The 24,439-nt window shown below is 45.4% G+C and overlaps 3 protein-coding genes across 5 annotated transcripts; 2 read left to right on the top strand and 1 right to left on the bottom strand.

Annotated features, from left to right (window-relative positions):
• Window positions 1-765: 765 nt before the first annotated feature.
• Window positions 766-4,979, top strand: LOC120738439 (presenilins-associated rhomboid-like protein, mitochondrial). Its single transcript, XM_040039667.1, has 10 exons — window positions 766-938; window positions 1,923-2,139; window positions 2,210-2,350; window positions 2,431-2,479; window positions 2,553-2,648; window positions 2,733-2,882; window positions 2,966-3,036; window positions 3,235-3,336; window positions 3,524-3,621; window positions 4,236-4,979. Exons 1-10 carry the CDS (start codon window positions 862-864, stop codon window positions 4,375-4,377), a joined length of 1,143 nt encoding a protein of 380 aa, XP_039895601.1. The 5' UTR covers window positions 766-861; the 3' UTR covers window positions 4,378-4,979.
• A 941-nt stretch (window positions 4,980-5,920) lies between these two features.
• On the top strand, window positions 5,921-10,132 carry LOC120738440 (claudin-1-like). Of its 3 annotated transcripts, none has more exons than XM_040039670.1 (6): window positions 5,921-6,147; window positions 7,209-7,458; window positions 7,890-8,054; window positions 8,437-8,518; window positions 8,645-8,758; window positions 9,185-10,132. In XM_040039670.1, the coding sequence occupies exons 2-6, from the start codon at window positions 7,242-7,244 to the stop codon at window positions 9,276-9,278; spliced, it is 672 nt and encodes a 223-aa protein (XP_039895604.1). In that variant the 5' UTR covers window positions 5,921-6,147; window positions 7,209-7,241; the 3' UTR covers window positions 9,279-10,132. The 3 variants fall into 3 exon arrangements, with proteins under 3 accessions (XP_039895604.1, XP_039895603.1, XP_039895602.1); XM_040039669.1 differs by having other exon boundaries at window positions 5,922-6,150; window positions 7,194-7,458; XM_040039668.1 differs by having other exon boundaries at window positions 5,927-6,147; window positions 7,200-7,458.
• chp2 (calcineurin-like EF-hand protein 2) lies at window positions 9,707-15,163 on the bottom strand. Its single transcript, XM_040039672.1, has 7 exons — window positions 14,833-15,163; window positions 12,884-12,956; window positions 11,616-11,696; window positions 11,321-11,445; window positions 11,182-11,243; window positions 10,331-10,453; window positions 9,707-10,077 (listed from the first exon to the last, which is right to left on the bottom strand). The coding sequence occupies exons 1-7, from the start codon at window positions 14,897-14,899 to the stop codon at window positions 10,024-10,026; spliced, it is 585 nt and encodes a 194-aa protein (XP_039895606.1). The 5' UTR covers window positions 14,900-15,163; the 3' UTR covers window positions 9,707-10,023.
• Window positions 15,164-24,439: the final 9,276 nt, after the last annotated feature.

The following is a 24,439-nucleotide window of genomic DNA, read 5'->3' on the forward strand; positions in this document are numbered from 1 at the left end:
CACACCAACCCCATGTCTTCCACTGTATTCATGGATCACCTCAGAGGTTTTTCTGTTTTCCTTCTGGCAGCTCCACCTTCAACATCCATCTCCAAACCATGCATCACAGCAGGTCTCACTATCATCTTTTAAACCTTCTCTTTCACTCTTGGTGCTATTTTTCTGCCATAAGTATCGGTCATATCAGACACTTGTCTCCTTTCACTCCACCCTGCCTGCAACCTCCTACCACCTCTCCTGTGCACTGACCCTTCCTTTGGGTGGTTGACTCCCGGGTATCTATCTTCAATACTTCTCTTCACCTTTCCACCTTTCTCCTGCTCATTGCTTCTATTTACTTTCATTCTTCTTCTCTTCTACAGTCTCATCCACCTGCTCCATACTCTCATCACATACTTTCTGTAGATCCACAAAGACCACAAAGATCCACAGTTCATCACCTTCTGACCTTCTCTATACTTCTCCATCAACACTCTTAAAGTACACTGCTCCTCAGTCATCGCCATTTCTCTTCTTCTCAACCACTCTTTCTCATACCTTCATCTTCATACCTTGTTCTTAAAAATCAGTACCAGAACACTTTTTCATTATTCCTCTGACACTCATTTGCATTTTTTTGTGTTTCACTCTGAAAATAAATATCAAATTTCGTTGTATTGACTTTGGCAGCGTTTTACTTTGAAGGTCACAGGCGGATGTTGTGCTTCGTGTTGAGGATTTTGTTTTGATGATTCAATTGTGTGCAGTATCCGCCTCTGTCCTGCGGGCGTCGCTGACGGTGCCGGAGTTCCTTGGTGACCCGGAAATGAACAACTGCTAGGCGGCCCTTCGGCCGACCTGTCGGGGTCACCGGGTTCCAATATGGCGTGGAGGAGCTGCTCCGTCCTGCTCAGACTGACCGGAGATGAAGGCTTACGGAGCTCCGTGAGGGGTGGCAGGTCAGTCCCCACAGGCGGGGGCGAGCAGCCCGTCCCGGGTTACAAACAGACAGATCCTTGCTGCCGGAGTTAGCTCCGTTAGCTTCAAGGACAGTTTAGAATCAACGGGCTGTTAGCAGGTTAACGTTAGCCGCTGCTAACAAGCGGGGAGCTGCCTGAGTGTGTTTGTGTGTTTATCTAATTATCCGGTGATGTAAAGCTGTTTGTCCTATTTAAACACCCCAGTGTGCCCCCTTACATACATGCCCATTACATGCAGTTCTTCCGAAGCTCTTTCAGGTCCTCCCTCCGGCTCAGTGCAGAGGGACGCTGCTTCCGTCGGTGCCCTAAAACCCAGGGGTTAATCTCCTGTGGCCAGCTGACCTGTGCTGCTTTAGGTGGCTTTATTTATAATCCACAAGCAGTCCACTCGGACCCTTCCAGTGACCAGAAGTTACTAAATGGATTCAGTGACATAAAACCAGACGTTTGTGGTAAAATGTTTTTGGGATTGTTGCTCAGTCTGAGGCCTGCTGGTAAAAGGAGACAGCAGCTAATCCTTAAATAATTAAAAGGTTGGCAGGATGTTTATACTCTGACACACTAGTGCATTTACAGTCATGATAAAAAGAAAGCGCACCCACTCTCAGCGGGAAGGTTTTATCTAATCACAGGAAGATGAATTGAGTCGGGTCCTTGGAGTTCACCATGGTAACTTGTGCTGTGAACACAACCTGCTCACCACCTACTGACCAATCAAATCTCCAGAAATTACCATCACCTTTCCTGTGTGTGGAGCGTCAGTAATAAATGTAGATTCTTCGATACAACTTTGTTCCTTTGGTTATTTATTAATGATTTTTTCATTTAATTATTTTTGCCTTTTGACAGGAAGCAACATTTATTGTTGTTGTGCTTCCTGTCTGTGGTCGTGGCAGGAGGATGCTGGCGCTTCATTAAAGAGAACTTTTTTCTCACAGTTGTGATTCCTCGTCTGTCCACCAGGTGGCCTCAAAGCTTCCAGCAGAGATGCGGCTTCAGGAAAGCTGCAAGGAAACCCGAGTCCAAGAAGGTGGAAGAGGAGTTAGGCCCCGCCCACAGCGAATCCTCTGAAGCCGCGGCACAGCGCCGGACCCCCGCTCCTCACTGGGACCATCAAGCTCCACCCAGTCCCCCACGCGCCTTCGGCCGGCTCGTCAGGCCGCTCGTCTTTACCATCGGGGTAGGTGATGTTGTTTCGGTGGCGGTGACGCCGCTGATGATGTCACGGACAGGTGTTGACTCCATGTCAGTTTACAGGCTGCTCCTTCGGCTCGGCGGCCATCTGGCAGTACGAGTCCCTCAAGTCTCGAGTGCAGAGCTACTTTGACGAGCTGCGAGCCGATTGGCTGGAGAAGGTGCGGCCTCAGAAACGAGGAGACATCCGCAAAGAGGTGAGGGTTCGACGTCATCACCTGTAACCGGGCTCCACCCACACTTTGATCTGAGTCTTAATTGGCTGTCTGTGTTTCAGATCAACCAATGGTGGAACAGCCTGAGCGAGGGCCAGAGGACGGTAACAGGTGAGTCAGTGCTTACGAGCAAAGCGCTGAACTTTCACATGGGGGTTGCTGGATTGAATTCCTTTTTTCCCAGGGATCATTGCTGCTAACGCCATCGTGTTCTGCTGCTGGAGAGTGCCGTCTCTGCAGCGCTTCATGATCAGATACTTCACCGCCAATCCGGCCTCCAGTGAGTCTCGCCACCGCCGCCACGATTCGTTCAGGGTCTCCGATTGAGCCTCTGTAACTGTGGTTGTTTGTTGTTGCCCCGCAGGGACTCTGTGCTCTCCCATGATTCTCTCCGCCTTCAGTCACTTCTCGTTCTTCCACATGGCGGCCAACATGTACGTCCTCTGGAGCTTCTCCACCAGCGCCGTCTCCATGCTGGGCCGAGAGCAGTTCATGGCCGTGTACCTGTCGGCAGGTGCTTTTCACTGTGGTGTAATCTCTGAGATTATCGGTGTTTGTTTATGAGTGTGACGTTGATTTTATTTCTTCCGTTTTCAGGTGTTGTTTCTACGTTTGTCAGTTATGTGTGCAAGATGGCCACGGGGAGGTTCGGCCCGTCTCTCGGAGCGGTGAGTGACTGCTTCACAGGTCAAACTGTACCTCGCTCAGAGTCACGTCTGTTTTATGGTTTTATTTTAGAGGACGTGTAGATTTTAGGAGGTCAGTGCGAACACACTGATGTGATTCTTTTGAGTGATTTTCTTTGGTGGACGTCTGTAAATGTTCTCAATAAATAAACAGCCTGAAGTTCCTGTTTCTGTTTTCAGTCTGGCGCCATCATGACCGTCCTCGCTGCTGTTTGTACCAAAATACCTGAAGCCAAACTGGCCATCATCTTCCTCCCCATGTTCACCTTCACCGCTGGCAACGTAAGACCCCGCCCACCCCTCTCCTCGCCCAGTCTACCTGGACAGAGATCTCTTTTTCATCTTTTGCATCAGCCCACCTGCAGCTGCTGCACATCTGCAAGCTGCTTTGCAACCCACCTGAGCTTCAGCTCCTGCTGCTGGCTTTGACCTGACTGAACTCGCGCTCTGTTTCCGTGTCTGTCTGCAGGCTCTCAAGGCCATCGTTGCCATGGATACCGCAGGCCTGGTGCTTGGATGGAGGTTTTTCGACCATGCTGCTCATTTAGGAGGAGCCATGTTTGGAATGTAAGTTAGCAAGTTAGTCGATTTTTTATTTATAAAGGTTAATTTTTAATTTTCTTTGTTAATTCACGGAGAAGTTTTTTTTTTTACCTTCTTACAGTAATTTTCTATATTAGATGGTGGGAAAAAAAACAGCTTTTCTGTCACTTAATTGTTGAACTTAATTACTTAATCACGTTGGTTTAGTGTGAGTGGCCGTGGGCGACGTCTGTATCCATAGGAACAGCTGTAAAATGTGAAAATACAGTTAAAAGTACAAAATTTATGGCTTCCTTGACATTTTCCAGAGCCATCCGGTGGGCCTGACTGCAGTCTTTTCCGGGCCGATTCTGGTCCCTGGGACTTATGTTTGACCTCTCTGGATCAGATGGTTAATAAGTAGAGGTGAAAGTGTGAAGGCAAAGCTGTCGATTTCCTGTTTGTGTTCCTGAGTGAAGAAAAGAGCGAGACTGTAGACACGAGCTGTAGAAAGGGAGCCCGCCGAGGAGGTGCAGCGGGACCAGGGCCTCCTCGCTGACGTGTTTTGGACGTTGAGATATTTGGAAAACTGATTTATTCTGTTTTGTGACGACGTTGCAGTGACGTGTTTTTAATCAGACTTGTTCTTCTCTCCTCAGCTGGTACGTTCTGTTCGGCCACGAGTTGATCTGGAAGAACCGAGAACCTTTCGTCAAACTTTGGCACGACTTCAGAACTCGAAGGGGACCGGGAGGAGGAGAAGGCGGCGGCGGCGGAGGGGACCGAGGAGGCGCCATTTAGGACGCTGAAACGCAGAGAATGAAGGAAATAAAATGCTAACGTAACATGTAAAGCTGTATAAAATGTACAGAGAGAATCACGGAGCCCGGGCACAGGCCGGAGTCGAAGTAAAGACTCGTACTTGTATTTATAAAACGTGAACGATTCCATTGTTGTCTCCTCGCCTGCTTTTGTTTACAGTTTGATCAGAGACAAAGACAAACGCGGCACAAAGGTTTACAGCAACGACCTGTCGGCTGATCGTGTGACAAACAGAACCAGACAGAACCAGTCAGAGGGACTTTTTGCCTCAAAAATCTGTAAAAGACTTAAAAAGACAACTGAGGGATTCTTAAAGAGCTCCACCTACCTCAGGTGAAACTTCAAACCCCATCAGGACGCCGTGTCTGAAACTAGAGTCTGGCTGCTGCTGCAGAACGAACCGGACGACTGAACAAACACCGTGTTTGCCAAACAGGCTGAAGTCCACCAACAGATCAGAGCATCATACGCCTGCTGCGATTGGCTCACAGCTTTAATAAAGCCTTATGATGCTCGTGGGTTTTCTTAAAATAGACTCGATGATATTTGTGTTGTGGAAAAATAAACTGATCAAAACCTGATTTTCTGAGATTTCTTCAAAGTTTAAAACAAAGGGACCAAAAACAATACAGCACCAACAGGCTTCGTAACAACATCAACAAGTAAACAAAATACTAACAGCTCCTTTATAGCCGTTGTCTTGATGCAGTCTTTGTTCAGCTGTAGGGACCTGTTCCCACAGTCGTGTAGCAGCGGTCTGATAATGAAGGCAGAGCTTCACACTCATTCTTTGTTACAAACCAACAGCACGCAGAGAGGAGAGCAGCTGAAGCGCAGCACACCAGAGCTTGTGACACATTATTTTGGTTTTTGAAATCGATGAACGAGACAGATATGAACACTGCACACCTCAAACTAAAGAAAAGGCCGACCCTCGCTCAGAGACTCGCACTTTTTTAATGTCTCTTTAATAAAATGCACTCGTTCAAACCTTTTAACTGATTCACAACTGAGATCAGACATGAGTGTGCACATCTGTGAGACCTCGGCGATGCTGAATGATCTGTGAGGGATTTAGAGCAACACAGAGGTTCTTATTTCATACAAACAACATATTCCCACATCCAGAGAATCGGAGTATTAAACTCCACATCTGTCAGCAGCTGAAAACATCTGGAGCTTTTCAAACCAAACACTTGACGAAGGAGGTGCGAGGTGTGCGAACCCTCTGGTTCCTGAGGGAACATTTGCCGTTAAAATCACTGCAGCTCGTTTGCAGTCGTCTTACTAAAACAAGGACGGACTTCCCAGATAAAAGATCACCTGTTGTTGGTCCTCTTGTATGTCAAAGCCTTACAGAGAGAAGAGCTGCTGCAGCAGGATAGGAAACCTGCTGTTTTCAGTTTATCAAAAAGGCTGTGAAGGACTTTTAAACCACAGGTTTCCTTCTTTTGGTATATTTTGTCCCACCCCTGCATGGAAGCAGGGCTTTATCTTTGACGGCTGAAACCAGCTCATCACAAACGGTGGGAGGTGAAACTCTGGGATTCCTGAATGTCGATACTGATGTGTGTTTAGAGACGGTTTGGCCTTTCCCAGAGTTCATCGACCCTGAACAGCAGCAGACCTCAGAAGATCAGACCCGCTTCAAACCGCCGCGCTTCACATCGCAGACACAACCTGAGCGACGCCTGCAGAGACACAAACCCTGGAGAAGGCCTTTCTGCAACCTCCAAACCTGTGCCGACGGTAAGAACCGATCCATCAGACTCCAGCCGTCAAACCTTTAGCTGCACTTTAGCCTTTAACAACTGGCTCAGGTGACGTGTGCGTTTCGACAGGTCTGTACGGGTGAAACTGAGCTCCACGTCTCCTCTGCGGCAGATAGTTCCTATTTTCAAATGAAAACACGATAGTGTGGATGCACACTCTGCTGGGACGGATACGTCCTCTTTGTTCATCTCCCTGAAATTAGTTTCTTTAGCTCAAATGGCCTCTACAGTCACCACATCCCAATCCAGCAGAGCACCTTTGGGGTGTGGGAAATGGGAGATTCACATCGTGGATGTAAAATCCCCGAGGAATGTTTCCAGCACCTCGTTGAATCTGAGACACGAAGAGCGAGAACAGTTCTGAAGGAAAAATGTGTCCGACCCGTACCAGCAGGGTGTACATAATAAAGTGGCCAGCGAGTGTAAATCACACAGTGTCCCAACACTGATACTTTTATTATAATCACTGATGAAATCCTGTTACACGTGTTTGGAGTCACACCGAGACGGGAAATCGTAGTTGACTTTGAGTCGACCGCCTGCATTTGAGTTTGTGTTTTACAAACTGGTTCGGATCTTCCCACAGTGAGCTCGTGCACCACGTCCATCAGCGGTGATTTACTCTCTGTGCTGCAGGCAGCTCAGAGTAAACTCTGTAAACACAGAAATCAAAGCTGCTCTTTGGACTTTGGTCCACGTCGCTGATCCGAGTGCTGTTTTCCTGTGTTATGTTCTGTTAACGAAAATAGAAAAAATACACATATATCTTTAGTATCAGCTCAGAATATTATCTGAGTTCTTGAAGAAGTAAAAAATAATATTAAACACAACATTTAATACTACGTTGATTGGTGAGCTTAATTTCAGCTTAATTTCAGTCACTGATACTTCATGGAGGTGTCAGATGTCACACGAAGGCGTCATCCTTTTTGTTCATGTTAGAGATCGTGTGTGAGAGTACCAAGTAAACCAAAATCCACAAACTCCACAGCTCGTGCCTCCTCCTTCTTCAAAATCATCTGTTTCCAGGTGTTCCAGGTGTTCCAGGTGTGTGCGGAGACGCTGAGCAGAATGGCGGTGGGCCTGCAGATTGTGGGTCTGTTTCTGGGCGTGGTGTCCTGGTGTCTGCAGTCCAGCTGTACCTCCAACCAGGTGTGGAAGATGAGGAGTCAGTCGGAGTCGGTTACCACCAGCCAGTGGCAGTTCGAGGGCCTGTGGATGAGCTGTGCTGCCACCTCGATGGGGTCCATCCAGTGCAGCAAGTTCAAGACGGTGCTGGGACTGTCGGGTGAGAACGGCTGCTTCGTAATCATCAGCAGCTATTATGGAGCTATGATGACGGCTCAGTCAGAGCGCAGGAAAAGGTCCACAGCAAGGACAATTATTTTTCATTCATTTATGAGAGCATTCGTTTTGGAAAAAAACTCATTTCTGTTTCTGCCTGAGAGCTGAGACAGAAATGAGAGAGGTCAGATATCTTATTTATAGCGAGTTCTTATCTTTTGCTGCCCAAACAAAGTAAAAGCTTGTTCATGAACTTATGCAAACAGGCCCTGTAATGAGTCCCATGAGGACAATGTTGCTTAATGTTGTGGGAACTAGATGATGGCTTGTTCCCACAAGATAAACTGGGTTTATAAAAAGGGAAAAGACATCTGCAAAAACTGTAAAGCTGTGCGACGAGGAAGATGTTCATTTACCTGTAATGATGCTTTGCAGCTCACCTGCAGACCTGCAGGGCTCTGATGATCCTGTCCCTGCTCTTCGGTCTGACCTCCATCATCGTCTCCGTGCTGGGACTCAAATGCACCAAACTCGGCAGAACGCCCGAGCAGGTCAAAGCCAAGATCGTCCTGAGCGGAGGGATCCTCTTCATCCTGTCGGGTACGAGGCTTCGGGACTGGAGCAGAAACAAACCCCAAACCTGTAAAAAAGCAGCGTTTTCGTTTTGTTTCTCCTTCCTGCAGTTAAACCTGCACAAACTGGAAGCTGCAGTTTCACTTGTTTCAAATTATGGCTGTCGTACAGGAAATGTCGACGTAGACAGAACATGTAAATGATGACGGTGATATTTAGAGAACAGATATCGCTGCATGTGCACATCAGTATTCAGGATGGAATCATCTTTATTCCTCATTTAACTGAAAACAAACATCTAAAAAATATTCAGATTAAAACGAGGCTTTTGCAAAGTTCTGGGATCTGTGGAGACACCGGAGCTCGAGCAGCTGGAAACTGAATCCTGAGCTTCTGTGTTTTTCTTCAGGTCTCTTCACTCTGATCGCCGTGTCCTGGTACGCTGCCAGAGTCATCAACGACTTCTACGACCCGCTCTACGGAGGAGTCCGGTGAGCAGCAGTGTGTGTGTGTGTGTGTGTGTGTGTGTGTGTGTGTGTGTGTGTGTGTGTGTGTGTGTGTGTGTGTGTGTGTGTGTGTGTGTTCCTGCTGCTGAATCTTTAGAGTTTGTGCTGCAGGTTCGAGCTGGGTACTGGTCTGTATCTGGGCTTTGCAGCCGCTGGTCTGGCCATACTGGGAGGATCTATGCTTTGCTGCTCCAGTAAGACTACTCCCTCCAGCCCACCTGCTCGGTAAACATACACACCCATCATCGTCTCCTTATTTAATGCTCAGTAACGACTTCTAAGTTTGTATCAGGCTGTAAAGATGCTCATTTCTAAAGTAAAGTTGGTCATTTTAACACGGGAGTCTATGGGACTCCCTGCTGAAGCCTCCGGTGGACGTTAGAGGAACTGCAGGATTCCTTGTACAGACGTTATCATAAAGAAGAATGAAAAAGAAAGAAAATGAAACGCTGCAAAGAGTGTTGAGTAACTGACAGTTTTGCATATTAGTGAAGCTTTTGTGCAGGTGAGAGCACTTCAGGTAACAGACGAGCTGACGACCACAAATCTGATTATATAAAGTATGCATATAGTTTAAAAAGTTGGTCAGCGAATCTGTTTCATGTACATCGCTGTTGCTCCGCCCTCTAACGTCCATCTGCTCCCCTGCAGGCAGTTTTCTTACTACTCCACCACCGGCCAAGGTCGGAGCATCTACAGAGCAGCTCCGGCCTCAGACGCCAGCGGCTCCAAGGCTTACGTCTGAACCGACCGACCTCCACCGTCCTTTGTTAGGCTCGTGCTGTTTTCTGAAACATGCAATCGCCTCAGAATCACACTGCAAATAAAAGGTCTCCTGAAGCTGCGTGGCCAAGCAGTACCAAGTGTGTCCAAGAGAGGGCGCCACAGGGAATCGCTCTCAGAACTTTACAACAGATCGATTTATTTATTAGGTTTTGCTGTTTCAATTGAAAACACTTTGTGGTTCATTTACATTTGACTTTTATTAATCACATTTACCTGTATGTTTGAATTAATTTCACAGTATTAATTTTCTATAGTTTACTTCAGTTTACCTTTTTTAGGATATTAAAGAGGGGAAAGGTTAGCATCTAACTAATCATGCTGACAGATCTGTGTGCAGTTTCTAAACGTGACGTTGCAGAGAAAGAAACACGTGTGGTGAAATGAAACTGAGAGAATAAAGATGTTTATTAATGCACACAAAGCTAGAAACCTACTGACAAATTCAGCCTTTAGATTCATGACATCACTGATGAACAGACATTAATTAAACGTTAAATAAAACGATCCATTAAAAGGTTTGAATAAAACTTTATTATTTCCCTTTTTAAGACTGTTAACATGTCGCAGGTGTGTTCAGGTGCGTGCACAGGAGTAACATCAGTCTATCCACCAGATCTCCAGTTTGGTTTGAGAGCTGATCTCAACCTGCAGATGTTTCCTGCTGGGATCTTTGTGCTGATGTCAATTCTTAGCAGGTTGTGTCTTTATTTCAGGAAGCTGACGCTCATCTTGGTATCAATGTCCATTTTCTCCAGTGACTGAAAAACAAATGAACACAACAATAATTTTTTAAATAAATTTGATTGGAAGAAAGTCCCTACTTCTTCTTCTTCTTCTTCTTCTTCTTCTGTTTCTCAGACAGAAATAAATGCTGGTCCTAAATCATGTGTGAGCTTTGAGAGGTGTTTGAACCACCACACACAGTATATTTTATACATTTATTATTGTATTTGTGTGAATTGGAGCCCAGATTTTTGATCAGATGCAGCATGAAGCCGGTAAGAGTCTCACCTTTTTGAACTCGTCAAAGGAGATGGCATCATCTTTGTCGAGGTCGGCCTCCTGAATGGCTCGCTCAGCTATGCTCTGCAGCTGCTCCTCCGTCACCTGCAGCCCCAGCATCGCCCGCAGAACCTGAAGGACGCAGGACACAAGTATTAATAATGTACCAACGATGCTGATCGAAATCCTCTCCGAGACCCGTTTTTCTGCAGAACTAAAGAACATGCGAGCGGTGGACTTTTCTATGCAGATGACACACGATTATTTTTCTGATTCTAGAAAACTAAAACTAGCTTAACGCCACAGAGGATTTCTTTGAGGGCAAAAATGTTCACTGAGCACAAAAACACCTCAAATTTTTCCATTTGTATTTAAACCATGGTGTAATGGTTAACGCATTCACCTCACATACAAAAGAAAACCAGCTCAAGCACAGGAGCAGGGCCAAGCAAGTGTTTTCCTCTAGTGCAAGTCCCAAATCCACACGTGGCTCCATCTGCTGTGGGAAACAGCCAAAGTACCTGCTGCTTCTTCTTTTCTAAAATAATAACCACCCCAATGGGCTAGCTTTATACTGTAGGAGGGGCTCGGTAATGTTTTCTTTCAGCTAAGTAAAAATTCTTCTCTCACTTCCCTCCATTCTGCAGCCATGCAAAACCCCCTGATCTTAGCCAAATGTGAGTATGAGCTCCTGCGTCCTGGTTGCAGGTGTGTAATTTGTGCAAACAATGAAGACCTGACTGACAGCCCCACACACCAAAGACAGACTGCACAGGAGAGTCTCTGTGCATGGGAAGGAACTATGAACTTGTCAGCGATGAGGAGAAGAAATGAAAACTCTCAAATAAGTGGACACAGACCTGAAGAAGCTCCTCTCTGGAAATCTTCCCATCTCGGTCCAGATCGTACAGCTGAAAGGCAACTGAGCAGCTTCTACATTATTTTCTTCATTGGATGCAAAGATAAAATAAAAGACAGAACAAAGTGACCTGGACTCACATTTGAGCTTCCTGGTCCTGCTGCTGGGGAGCTCTTGCTGTGTTCCTTCTTTGTTTCGGTTTCTGTCAGTTGGACGGAAATGAGCCAGAATCCGGACAAAGGAGGAAAAGTCCACGGTATCCTGTCTGGAGAGAAATACTTCCTGTTTAGCCTTCACAGTGTCACCTGACCAGTGCCTGTCAATCAGTACTGCAGTAGAGTCTAGACCTCTGCAACTCAAACGAGTTGATGTGACAGTCCTTGCTCTGTCATTGCAGAAACAAGTGATTCCTCTGATAACAGCAGGCTGTCGTACCCCGAGGAGAAAAAGGCTTCTATGATTCTGCCTCCGATGGGGTTCATGGCCAAACCTCCGAGCGCTTCAAAGTCGTCACGGCTGCGACACAGAAGGAGACAGACAGTCAGAGGCTCTGGGACACTGACGTCCCTCAGAGTCTCACAGGCTTTGTTTTAAATCTTTAGATTTTTATAAAGAAACACGACCTGTTTGTTTTTCTGCAAACATTTCACTTTCAGCCTGCATGATGTTTAAGAGCGGTCATATTAAAGCAGGGTTATTATAGTCAACTCAAACTTAACTAAAGATCAAAACTAGATGTGAAAAAACATTTTAAACTAGACGTAAACAAACTACCTGAAAGGATTTCATGAACTTAGAAACTAAACTACAGATAGAGAAGAAGTTTTAGACTTTGATTAAATGTTATCACTGTTTGTCTGATGAGACTTTGACGGACGCTGAATGTCCTCAGGACTGTGAGTCGCTGCTTTCCAAAGGTTGTATAGTTTTATATTTTCTGGACCGATTTTCCTAAATCATGCCTCTCACGTATGCCCTCATTACATTATTACTTAAAAAGACTAAAACTAACATTAATAACACTAAAAACTAAAAGTAAACATTTTGAAACAATGAAATCTAAACTGAAAGGAAAAAAACTGCTCTGGAAAAACCTGAAGCTAAACAAACAGCCAAAATGAAATGAAAGTATAACTCTCTGTCTTCATCCCAAACGGGTTGGCGTTCGGGCTTTGGAGCCAGCAGACATTAAAGAGTTACCTGACACAGTCACAACAGTGACTCCAGGAAACCTGAATTCATCCTGTTGACACTTTGTGTGACCGCTGATGTTTGGACACATCAGGGAAAGAGATCCTGAAGATGCAGGTGTTGAACTGGTTTGGATCAGAGTCTAGTCCTCCAGCTTCCTGTTTCTCAGAGTGAGCTGATGAAGCTTAAGTCTGGTCTTTGACCAGGTCACACAGTGTTTCGACAGGTTGTCTAGAAACATCTTTGGGAACTTTGCAAAGTTGTTTTGTTTTGTGTTGTTTCAAGTTAAGTGTTTGAAGTATCTTGAATGACTGTTTCTTCATGTTTTCCCGTGACTGTGAGATTGGGGGGAGCGCTGCTGCAGCAGTGTTCATATTTCTGACGCAGACGGATAAAACTAAATAAACTAAATAAACTCATCTTCAGGCTTTTTGGGGAAACAAACAAATCCTATAAAAACATATTTATTGTTATTAAGCTGGATGATGATTGTGAGCAGTGCGTCCACAGACCTGAGGTATCCTCTGTTGTTTCTGTCCAGACTCTCAAACCTGTCGCGCAGACGGAGGAGATGAGCAGACGAGACTGAAACAGACAAGATTTGTTCTTTGCTCAGAGTAAACATTAACAGCTCAGTCAGTCTTTGCAAATACTTGCTGAGGGAAGAAGTATGACTGTCTTCAACAGTAACTTGTATGTAGATACCTCAAATACACCAGAGGTTTGTTTGCAGTATCCAGGGTGTGCATATATTAAATATATTATGTAATCGCTCAAATGGGTCGAACAGGTTTGAGCAGAAATCCTGTGACATCGAAATTAAAGGAGAAGAAATTCAAATAAAGGAAACCAAAAAGAAAGGATCAAAAACAAATAGCTTATGGCCCCAAAGTAAAAGAAATAATAATTATATATAATTATATTTCTTATTATGAAAAACTAATGTTTCATCTGGGCTTAATCAGCCATCGAGCACAGTCGTGTTTATCTGCCCACAGCGTCCTTATCAGCGAGGACAGCTCAGGGTGTTGCCACAGAAACGCACACAAACAGCCGACGATGAGTTCACACACGGGAAACAGCAACAACTCACACCGTCGCCGTTACAGTCTCACATGAAAGCTGAAAGTGATGTTGAGTCCACACACACACACACACACACGCACACACACACACGCACACACGCACACACACACACACACACACACACACACACACATTTCCTATTGACAATAACTGTTTTGGGGTTTTCCCAATAAAGAAATCAAGACCCCACGATGGGAGAAATACGAGTACACGCACACACCCAGCATTGACATTAAGCCAAACTCTGACATTTAATGACTGATTTTGTGGTTCAAACAAACAGACTGTGTAGAGACATCTAAGTGTGTAATATATGTATGAGGTGTATGGTACACATGCTCACACATTTAACATTACAGTAAATATTGGTCTGAATTCAGCCCTTTGGAGAGAGCTTAAACTGGGCAGGTGAATCGTAACCCCGCTGAGCTTTTAATGAAGCTGCAGATTTTACCATCAGCACCTTTAGAGCCTCTGAAACGATTGTCTTCTTAAATTTACGGTTAAAAGAAGAAAAATGTTCACATTCAGCTCGTTGTTAGGGGTACACCTCGCTGGTACTTCAGCGTGATGTTCAAGTTTGAGATGATTTGAATTTATGACATGGTGCATTATCCTGCTCAGAAGATGGTACACAAAGGGATGGACGAGGACAGCGACAGGACTCAGGTACGTGGGCGTCAGTGTCCATGGAACTGACAGCTGGCACATCTGGAAAGGCTCCATAAGCGCTGAAAGGTGTAAAGTGTTGTTAGAGCAACATCTGCTCCATGCAGATGTTTCTCAGGAAGGTCTTTGTCTTTGAGCTGGACGACGCTGAACTGCAGACTGCTTCTATAACAGCCTCACGGCTTCAGAGGAGCAGAGGAGCCTGCAGTCCAGACCTCTGACCAGCTGACAACATCTGGAGCTTCGTGAAAGCAGCAAGAAGACGAAGCAGAGCCAGGACTGCTGAGCAGCTGGAATCCTCCATCAGACCATCACAGACTGATGTTAGAGAGCAAACATGGACCTGTCCTACTTTTACAGAGGTGTCGCTGCATCATGTTCACAAGGAGCTCATATTTTTATCACCATGGTTCATGTTCACAGTTTCAACATTTGTTATGTTTTTATGTTCAGTTATGAATAAAATCTGAATCTATAAGATTCTGTGCTTGTAATTTCAGGATGATCACAGCTGGAAACCTCCCTCGGTCAGCTGTGTTTAATGCCTCCCAGCTGCCTGTCGATGTGTGCTTGTACATACATGTTGTAAAAACCTGAGATATTAAAGACTTTTCACTGCTGTAAACTTTATCCCAGGCTCGTCTGTTCTCTCCTCTCTAGTTTTCCTCAAACTTGCTTCAGATGCTTCAAAGGAGGAAACACTCACATCCGGTTTGGTCCATGAGCTCCTGGGCGTTGGGGATTTTGTTCCTGCTGGAGCTGCTGGAGCCCATCCTGCTGCCGGTGTCGCTGCGTAAACCCAGACTTTCAGTTGCTGCAGTTCAAGCTCGATGACTTTATCTCTGCGCTCGGCTCTGACCGAGGTGTACGCTCGCGCCCACTGCTGACATACAGACCAGCCAATCACCGCTCGCCAAGAACCACACTCTGATCAGTGGGAGGTCCATAAACACATCCACCGTACGTCTGTGCTCTGAGAGATAACTGCTGCAGGAGATAAAGAGCAAATTTAGTTTGAACGATTGAGGATTATTTCAAAGATATGTGACGGCTTGACCCACACCTCCCCTCCCACATCCGCACAGACCCCCCCGAACTCTGTTTGAGTAAGCCGTTTACAAGTATTTCCTGAAGGGGGGTTGCATACAAAGCACTGATATGTACAGCAAGAAGAAACAGTTATCTCGTAGGCTTTTGTTTGGCTGTCACAAAAACATAATCTGGGAAACCACCTCCAGACAAAGACTTCTGTCCTAACCAGGACCCTGAAGACAATGAGTACAAATGGTGACGAGTAACAGCTGCTGCTCAGATGTGCTTAGAGAGGCTGATAATGTTGGTGTCATTTTTGTGTCATGAAATCAAATAGAAGCAAGTCTGTAAAGTGTGACGGAGAGAAAGACTGTGAGGCTGAGTCTGCAGGAAGGAGTCGGTCCGGCCCTACACACCGATCCAAACTAACTGTGACAGCTGCTTCAGAGCTTTGAGGGAAACAGCTGCTCTGATCTTCAAACCGAATAAACACGTCGGTCCATTAATGAACACTAGATGGAGCAGTTTCCACATATATGTGCACAGCAAGAGCGCTCACAGTGGCTGGACTTTCTGCAGGCAAGAGTCTGCAGATTCAGGTGTCTTTAGAGTGCATGCTGAGACTGTGTGAGAAGTATTACATACATTTTATGACACCCTGTAATGTAACTGTAATCAGATTTGAATTTCATGTAATATTTAGATTTTTAACTTTAGATATTTAATCTTTTTTTCACTGTTTATTTTCCAAAATGACACAAAACTCAAAGAAAAGTGTCTGAAAGTCGAAACAGAACTTAAAAAAAAAAACGCTGCCACTGCAGACGCCCCGTCATGACCTCACCTGACCTCACCTGGCTCTGTGCATCTCCCCTGAGTGAAAACTCTAACTTGATTTTGAGCTTGATGATTAGAGGATGTGAGGAGTGAAGATGGTGCTGATACGTTACTGAGGAGAAGCCGCGGGGCCACAGGTGATCTTTGAGTTTAAACTCGTCCTCTGGGCGAGTTCTGACTTTCAGACAGATTTTTTTCTCCTGTTTGTTGAGCTTTTAACATCCGAGTTCAAGTCGTGAAGGAGAAGTGAAAGGCTCACCAGAGAGACACGGGCAGCAATATTCTTAGAAGACCTGACGGTGCACTCACAGGAAAAGTGACCGAATCAGTCGCGTTCAAAATGAAAGAGAGCCGAGTTTCAACTGTCAGCTGAAGCGATTGCAGGGAAAGTACAGTAATCAGACGTGTGAGGGTGTGGGGTTTTCCTCGGAACATATTAGAACAGCAGACAGACCTGAAGGAGTGCATCTGAGCATCTGAGCAAGTGGGTAAAAAGCTTATCAAAGATAAATCGATAACACGTGGAGCTTCACAGAGGGTCCTGCTGCCCCTAGTGGCCCCAAAGCAGCTTTAAGTGTGTTTGTTTGTGGCGCATTTAGATGCTATTACCAGCAGTGCAGCGCTCTGATGGTTTATCAGAAGTAATTCAGCTTCTCCCTCCGGACTTGGACACAGTTAAGCCTTTTTTGGCCGGTTATCAGAGAGTTTTCAGTCTTTCCTGCCAACACTTAAATTGACTTATCAGTTCTGTTTATCAGTTGTTGCTTTCTGTCTGTCAAAATGTGTGAACTGCAGAATACGCACAAACCATAAATCCTGTCCCGTCACATGCCCGATGCGTCGGTTTGGTTAAACTTGTCTCGGCAAAGACGTTCTCACTAAAACCGCCCGGTGTCACTCAGAAGCACTGCGGCCAGGTTCGGGAATAAAACCCCGACGTGATCATATTAATGATGAAACACAGTCCAAGGCTTTATCCTTCAGTAAGGTAACCAGTGACGTACTCGCCCAACAGACTCAGTAATCACACTTCTGCTTCAGTGCTTCCTCCATCGTCGGAGCGATGTGTCAAAGCCTTCCTCGGCTCCCAGCAAATTCAGAAAGCACATCGGTCCTGCACTGGTGCCCACTCAGCTCTACGGCTGGGTTTATTGCACCTGCGGCACAACTGCACTGTGTGCAGTGTTTTCACGCGTCTCAGTGCTTTCTGAGACGCGTGCCATTGAAATAAAAATGGTTTCATCGGAGCATCGAGCCAGCCAACGATCTCCATTTCCCATAATCCTCGCCCTTTCTTCGTCTGTTGCTCTCTGATATTTGGTTTTTTCCAAGCTGGGAAATGAAAGCACAGGTATGTTGAGTATACGGTGACAAGCGACACGTGGGCGAGTACTTGGATGACAGACTAAACAATAGGCCGCATGCCGCAACAGTCACAGGGAACTCGTAGGTGTCATTTCACCACCTTTTCACCTGCCAACACAGTTACAGGAAAAGCAACAAAACAATGACTAACAAAATCACAAAGAAGCAGAAAACCTCCACAAAATGACTCAAAAACAAACAAACAGTTACTAAAACCACACAAAACTGGACAACACTAATAGAGAAACATCACCAGGAAATGACTCAAGATGACATAAAAACCACTAACATGGATTCAAAACCACAAAAAGGGCTTTAAAAAGCCACAAATGAATATGTGGGACTAAATATCTCAGGGACACAAAATGAACAAAAAGAGACATGAAAACACTAAAAAGTGATGCACAAAGACCAAGAGGCACGAAAAAGCCTAAAACAACAAGTCAATAAACTCTGTCACGAGTCACACAATCACACAAAGCTACAAAGACACAAAAGGAGACTAAATTCCCAAAAAAAGTAAAACCAGCAGAAAATCACTCAAAACCACACAAACCTTTGTGCTTATGAAATCGAGGTGATAGTTTAGGTAAGTGTGAAAACCGCAGTTCCTCTGATGTCCAGCAGAGGCCCCGTAGACTCCCATGTTAAAGTTTTACATGTTTAACGCCTGATACAGAAACTGTTTGGCCCGTGGACGGTTTAATCCTTCGTGTCAGCTCTATCTGGATTTTAGTTAAGGGGCGTGGCTGCTTTGATTGACAGGTGCATGTCGTTACCTGTAAAGTTCATGGATGCAGGAAGTTTGATCGTTCCTGCTGGTCAAATACGGTCACTTCAAAAAACCAACACGGCGGTCCAGCAGCAAGGCTTTGAAACATCCTCATGCCAACAGGTGGCTACATCCATCTTTTACATACAGTCTATGTGGTTGCAACACAACCAACGGTGGAAAATATTTGACCCAACCTAGAAAACCTGCAGAGTGTGATTGATGATCCGTCTGACATAACGGTTGTTTGAGATGAAAGCTGCCTGAGCTTTCAGAAACAGTAATTAAAGTTTGTCTTAGCAGGTGAAATTTGATTAGGATTTTTTTAACGTTTGCATCAACCGCCAATGCTGTCAGCATGCATCACCAGCACGACGCTGGCTTTCCCCCCTCCTGTCGTGCAGGATGCGTGCTGTGAAAGGCTGCACGCTCTAGCTGCTCCTGATCGAACACGACGTCTGTGGCTCTTTGAGCAAAATCACAGCGAGGATTTGTGAGTGTACGACGGGCCAATCAGAGACCTCGACTTTTGATTATAACAGGAGCAGTGGTTCAAAGGTAGACAAACTACAGCTCATCTGACCCCGCCCACTCCGGCTGACTGACAGGTGCACTGACTGACAGGTGTGGATGGATGTGAGAGGAACAGGCCAACAGAGCCACGGCTCTGCTCTGCTGTGCCTCGCTGGGCTTTTGTCCCGACTGTCACAAACAATGAAACCGAAAGCATGTCAGCGTGTGTGTGTGTGTTGGCAGAATTCCAGCAGGAAATGAATGAAGTTTTCCTGGTTGAGTGAACTTTGACCCTGTTTAACTCCCTCGACTGCCCACCGCCAGTTAGTGCACAGAAGCTGCCGAGAAGCCAAAAGAGGTAAAAATCCAGTGAATATTAAAATAGAAGCAGATTTAATGACACTCTGCAGACGGCTGTTCCTCATTACCTCACACACCTGAGGTGTGCTTTAGCCTCAGGTATTAAACAGGTGTAACCTCGCACAGCAGCAGGAGCCACACTGTCGGAGGCTCCAGCGAGTCAGTCCCCACAGACCTCCATGTTCAAACTTAGCCAGTATATCTTTTATATGAAGGCTTCTATGCAAGCGCCAAAGACCAGCATGGTAGGGTCAAAACACAAATCCGAGGCCTAAAACCATCCATGTCCTCACCAAACAAATGAAACCGAGCATAAAAACTATTCTTGGAGTGTTACGGGGTCATTGAAGTCTTAATGTTTGATCCTCTGGGGAGCAGGAATGTGATTTCCTGCTTTACAAATGCATGAATATTTTGCACTGATGGTCTTCTTGTTCTCAGCGAGCTGTTTTCAGGTCCGCTGATGTGCTCGTGCAGGTTAAAGTTTGTAAAGGAATCAGTGCAACAGGCAGGATGTTGGGTCTCATTACAGGCCGGCGTGGGCTCAGTGGGATCTTCCTCCTCCTCCTCTCCGTCTGTCTGTCTCCTGGTAGAAGCTGGACCGCTGAGCGTATCCTCTCATTTGTCTGCAGAAACAAGGGCACAGTTATATAATTACATTCCTCGCATACTTTTCTGCAAGGAAAAGAAATGAACGTTTTAAGGAGAATATTTTCAGCTCCAGCAGTCACACTGGGAGCTGACCAGTACAACCAGTCCTGCAGTCTGATCCAATAACCTGTGTTTGCTCGTTTGGTGGGACCGAACAGTGATACAGATGAAGCTGGTACTCTCCGTGACGATGAGGTTTGGGATGAGACTCTGATCGTACATCAGCAGCAGGACACATGAGGGTTGGTGTATGGGTCATGTGTGTGTGTGTGTGTGTGTGTGGTAACGGTGGTATCACAATCAGAGCGAGGCCGGAGTGAGAGTGCGGTATTTCCCCGCCGCCTGTTTCCGTCTCTGCACAGGAAGCCGCTGCACTGAACTGACTTCATGTTTACACAAGAAAACAATCAGATTTGTGACTCACACGGAGCTCCGCCCATTCACTTCCTGTGCAGCGGCTGGCATCAGGCATTCCCCGTGTCACCTGTGTACTCATACACACCTGCCAGTTATGTAAGAGCTGTTTCTGGTAAAGCCCGTCGCTGTATTAGACGTATTAGCAGTGATTTAACCTGATATTCAACTGATGAATGTTCAGTTTCACATTTGGAACGTCTGATCTGAACTGACTGAAATCCTGTAAACGGCGTGACCTCAGCCTCGCTTTCTGATCTGCGAGGCTGAGCTAAAAAAGAGACGCCGATCTGACTTCTGTCGAATTGAACATCTTAATATCAAAATACATTTTGGATTTGACACTCGGGTGTTGTCCAAAATTTCAGATATTTGCGATGCTGTGTAAAATTATAAATGTAAAAAATAAGTGAAGGCAGTGATTTCCCAGTCTCATAAACTAGATTTTATTCCCAATAGCACATAAATGTATCCAATGAGAAAATGCGTCACTGAATTTGATGACAGCAACACATCTCATAAAAGGTGGGATTGAAACAACAAAACGCTGGAAAAATAAAGATCTGGAGGAACATTTGGTAACTGACAAGTTTGATTAACAGCAGATCAGGGAGATGAGTTTCTCAGGAGGTTTAACCTGGAATAATGTTGCTCAACATAAAATTGTGAGGACTCTGAATATGTGATCATCTGCAGCACATAAAAGCATCAAAAGATTCAGAAATCTGGAGAAATCTGTGGGCAACAGACGGTATTGGAGGTGTGTGATCTTTGGCCCCGCAGGGCAAATGCAAATCAGGAACGCCGGCAGTGTCAGGTCGCTGATGGTGTACAGATCTCTGAAGTCATGCTTTTCTTTGCCCTGGTGTCTGCAGGCCGTGCTGTGGACATCTTTCAGGCTTCGCCAGTGATGCTGGAGGCTCTCTGGCGGTTTATTCAAGCTCATGTGCAAGTTGAATAAGGAAGATCTGCAGTCTCACATCTGTCTGCTTTCCAGGTGTTCGGTGGTTAATCTAAGATCTACATCACTTCCACTTTCCCACGCTCTCATTGCAGCATCACTGCTCTACTTCAGGCCAATCAGCCTCCACTTTATGTGGTTTAAATCAGCGCTCTCCATCATTTTCCCTTTCAGACTCTGATTTATTTACACCACCTCCCCCCAGTGTCACTGAGGCTCCATCCAAGCGTCCATCTTCATCTCCGCCTCCACCACCAGGGGGTCCTGCCCTAATCGCTCTCCCTGGTGGCATTCCGATCGCCAAACATCTTAACTGAATTCTGTATATCAATAAGTCGTGTTCAATTCCTTCTAATAATCTCTCCTCATTGAACTGACATTTCTGCCAGTGAATAACCGCCACGATCTTTAAGAAGCAGAAGAACCAATGAGGCAGTATCACGGGTTACTAATCCCAGGATTAAGGATTTCCCCGCTGTTTGATGTTTCTGGAGTGAAAGGGCAGATTTTCACGAGGTGGTATGTGGCAGGTACAGCGGTTAGGTTGTGCAGGTATAAGGCTACCTGCAGAGGGAACACAGTCCCGTGAAGTGAGGCATGCAGGAAAGACGAGAGTCCCAAAACACCAGCAGAGCCAAAGCCTGTTTTCTGAGTGTCGTGCTTTCAGCTGTCAGGCTGGAATGTGTCTGACATTTGCTGTTTACCTGCAGCTCTGAAGGCAGGTACCGCTGAGTGGGAAAGTAGATCTCTGTGTCACGGCCTTCATCCTCCTACATGAACTATGGCACATTCCTATAGATGTTTTTTGTCTCCCTGCAGAGTATCAGGGGTGCTGCAGTTGGCACGAGTGTATGTTTTGCATACTGACTGATTTTTTTCACATTTTGGTGAATTCTTAGAGTCACCTGTTGCATATTCACAGGACTCTAACCCTCACTATGCTCAGGAGGCCTGGACAGCATCAGACTGCAGACACGCGGTCTGACCTTACTAAGCTACTGACCTCTGCAGGATGTCTGGGCTCCGGCTAAGAGGTAAAGTGAGGCGCACGACATCTGGACGGAGGTGAAGTGGTTCCTGTATCTGATCATCAGGACGGGGAGCGTCCCAGAATAGCCCAAGAGGAACTGAGGACCTGGGGAAAAAGGAAGTCTGGAATACCCTGCTAATCCCAGCAGTGGTGCACTCGTGGTTGCTTTGTCGTTGTTAGGATGACCCAGAGGTTTGAGTTTATTATATTATTTACCATTTCTAGTCTTTGGTTTCTTTGTCTGTGTTCTGTCTTATGGTTTACGTCTCGGTTCCCTCTGTTGCAGTGCCTGCATGTGAGTCTGTGTCTTTAGTTCAGTCTGTGTTGTTTCCTGTTTTATTTTGAAGGTCCATGTCTGATGTTAATGTATCTGTTTTTGCTTCCTTTGTCTTGTTAGGCCTGATTTGCCCCAGCTGTGTTTCCCTCCTGTTACCCGTTCCCTGATTGCTCCCTCTGTGTATTTAAGCCCTGTGTTTCAGGTTGTCTGTGTTGTGATCTACCATCATCTTGCTCTGTGTGCTGTCTGTGTGCCTGAGTTTATTTGGAGTCTCAGTTTTGTTACCATTTTTGAGTTCAGCATTAAAGCTGTATTTAAGTCTCCAACTGTCTGCGCTTTGGGTCCTATTCCTGCCTGCACACAGCAACATTACTCAAACAACAAAGTTTATCTTTACTCAAAGGTTTGCCTCGTCTCACCTTAAGGTTCCTCCTGTGATGTGGAGTACCTACCCTCAAACATAGCTTGAAAAGAAAAAACACAAGTTCCTAGTTCCTGCAGGGTGGACACGGTACTTTCTCCAGTACTTCAAAGAATTATGAAAAAGTTCCTGGAGTCTGAAAGCACCTTGTGTTTTTGTTTAGCAACCCAACCTACTGACTTTCCTCTGGATGAAGCGCAGGGTCAGCGCAGGGTCAGGGAAGACATGGTCCTTGGAGACAATGTGGAAAGTGTAAAATGTGTCCATTCTATTAGTTTGCAGGCCTGAGGTATAAACAGGAAAGCTGAACATCAAGTAATTAAAGTGTTTTTCTACTTCTTCTTGATTGTCGTCCATTAATCACAATTCATGTAAAACAACAAAGCGATGAAAGGATCGTGAACAAAGAGAAAGCGGATCATTCACCACTACATGACTGATTGCTGTGCATTGTTTCTGTTTCAGTTCAGACTGATCTGAGTCCAGATTCAGCTGGAGGTTTGTAGGTAAACAGCTCTCAGTGACTCACACCAGGAGGAAACGGTCCAAACAAGGTAAAAAGTCACCTCACGAACACTGAAGTTTAGAGAGTGAGAGGAAGCACCAGGTCAGAGCATCAGACGGACCTGGTTATACGCTGTTTAAAGAACAGCCTCCTGTAGTCACCCTATTAATCTTACTGATGTTATATCCCGATAAGAGTTTTGATTGCTGCAGAAGCTGCTCATGATGGAGCATTTAGACAATAAGCTGCAGGTACAAAGTGGCTCACACGCTCTTTGAACTTTAGTGTTTTGCATTTTTACTTTTTAGTTTGAATTTTGAACACGTTTTTGACTTAAATTTAAGCACTTAAAACCAGTTTTGCAGCCAATTGTGTCTTTCGCTGCTTCTTCTTCTGGCTGCTATCTTTGGAAGTTTTGTAGAGCAGATCATCTGCTCTCCTTATCACGCTCTCATCACACCAACCCTCTGCTTAGATATAGACAGTTTATTTGGAACATGTAACTAGAACTAAAACCACAAGATGAAAGAAAAAGTGTGGAGCCGGTGTTTTTGACTTTTGCTGCCATAATGCCAGGTTGAAAATTCGATTTTTAATCTTGATAAATAAAGGATTAATAATAAAAACTTAAAAACATCAAGTTTTCATGAATATCTCTATGTCCACACAATGTTTATGCTCCAAAAGGAGCAGGATACATGAAAAAAGGATGCTGGATATGGATCATATTCAGCATCCTTTGACCTCTGCACGTCTCATCCTTGATTGCCCCTTCAATTTTTAATGCATGCTCACTCCCAATGAAAATCCTTATACCTGTCTTTGTGTCAGCGCCACGTCTCCTAACCACACATCACAGCAGGTTTCACTACCATCTTTTAAACCTGCTGCTGCCATCCTTCTGCCGCCTCGTCTCCACCCACTCCACCCTGCCTGTCTGTTACTTTGGACATACACCTTCAATGCCTCCGCTCTTTGGCGCTTCACCGTTACACCAAATCACAAAAACATTTTTCTCAGTGTGTATTGTGAAGTAAACACTTCACCGTAACACACTGAGGAAAATTTGCCCTCTAACATGAGGCTGTGTTGCATCTCTTGAGAACTGAAGCTCGGTAGAATAAATGCAGAAAGCTGCTGTTGACTGTAAATGATGTAACAACAAGGTAAAAACA

The sequence above is a fragment of the Simochromis diagramma genome, unplaced genomic scaffold (genome assembly GCF_900408965.1).
Source record: "Simochromis diagramma unplaced genomic scaffold, fSimDia1.1 OVJJ01000031.1, whole genome shotgun sequence".
NCBI lineage: Eukaryota > Metazoa > Chordata > Actinopteri > Cichliformes > Cichlidae > Simochromis > Simochromis diagramma.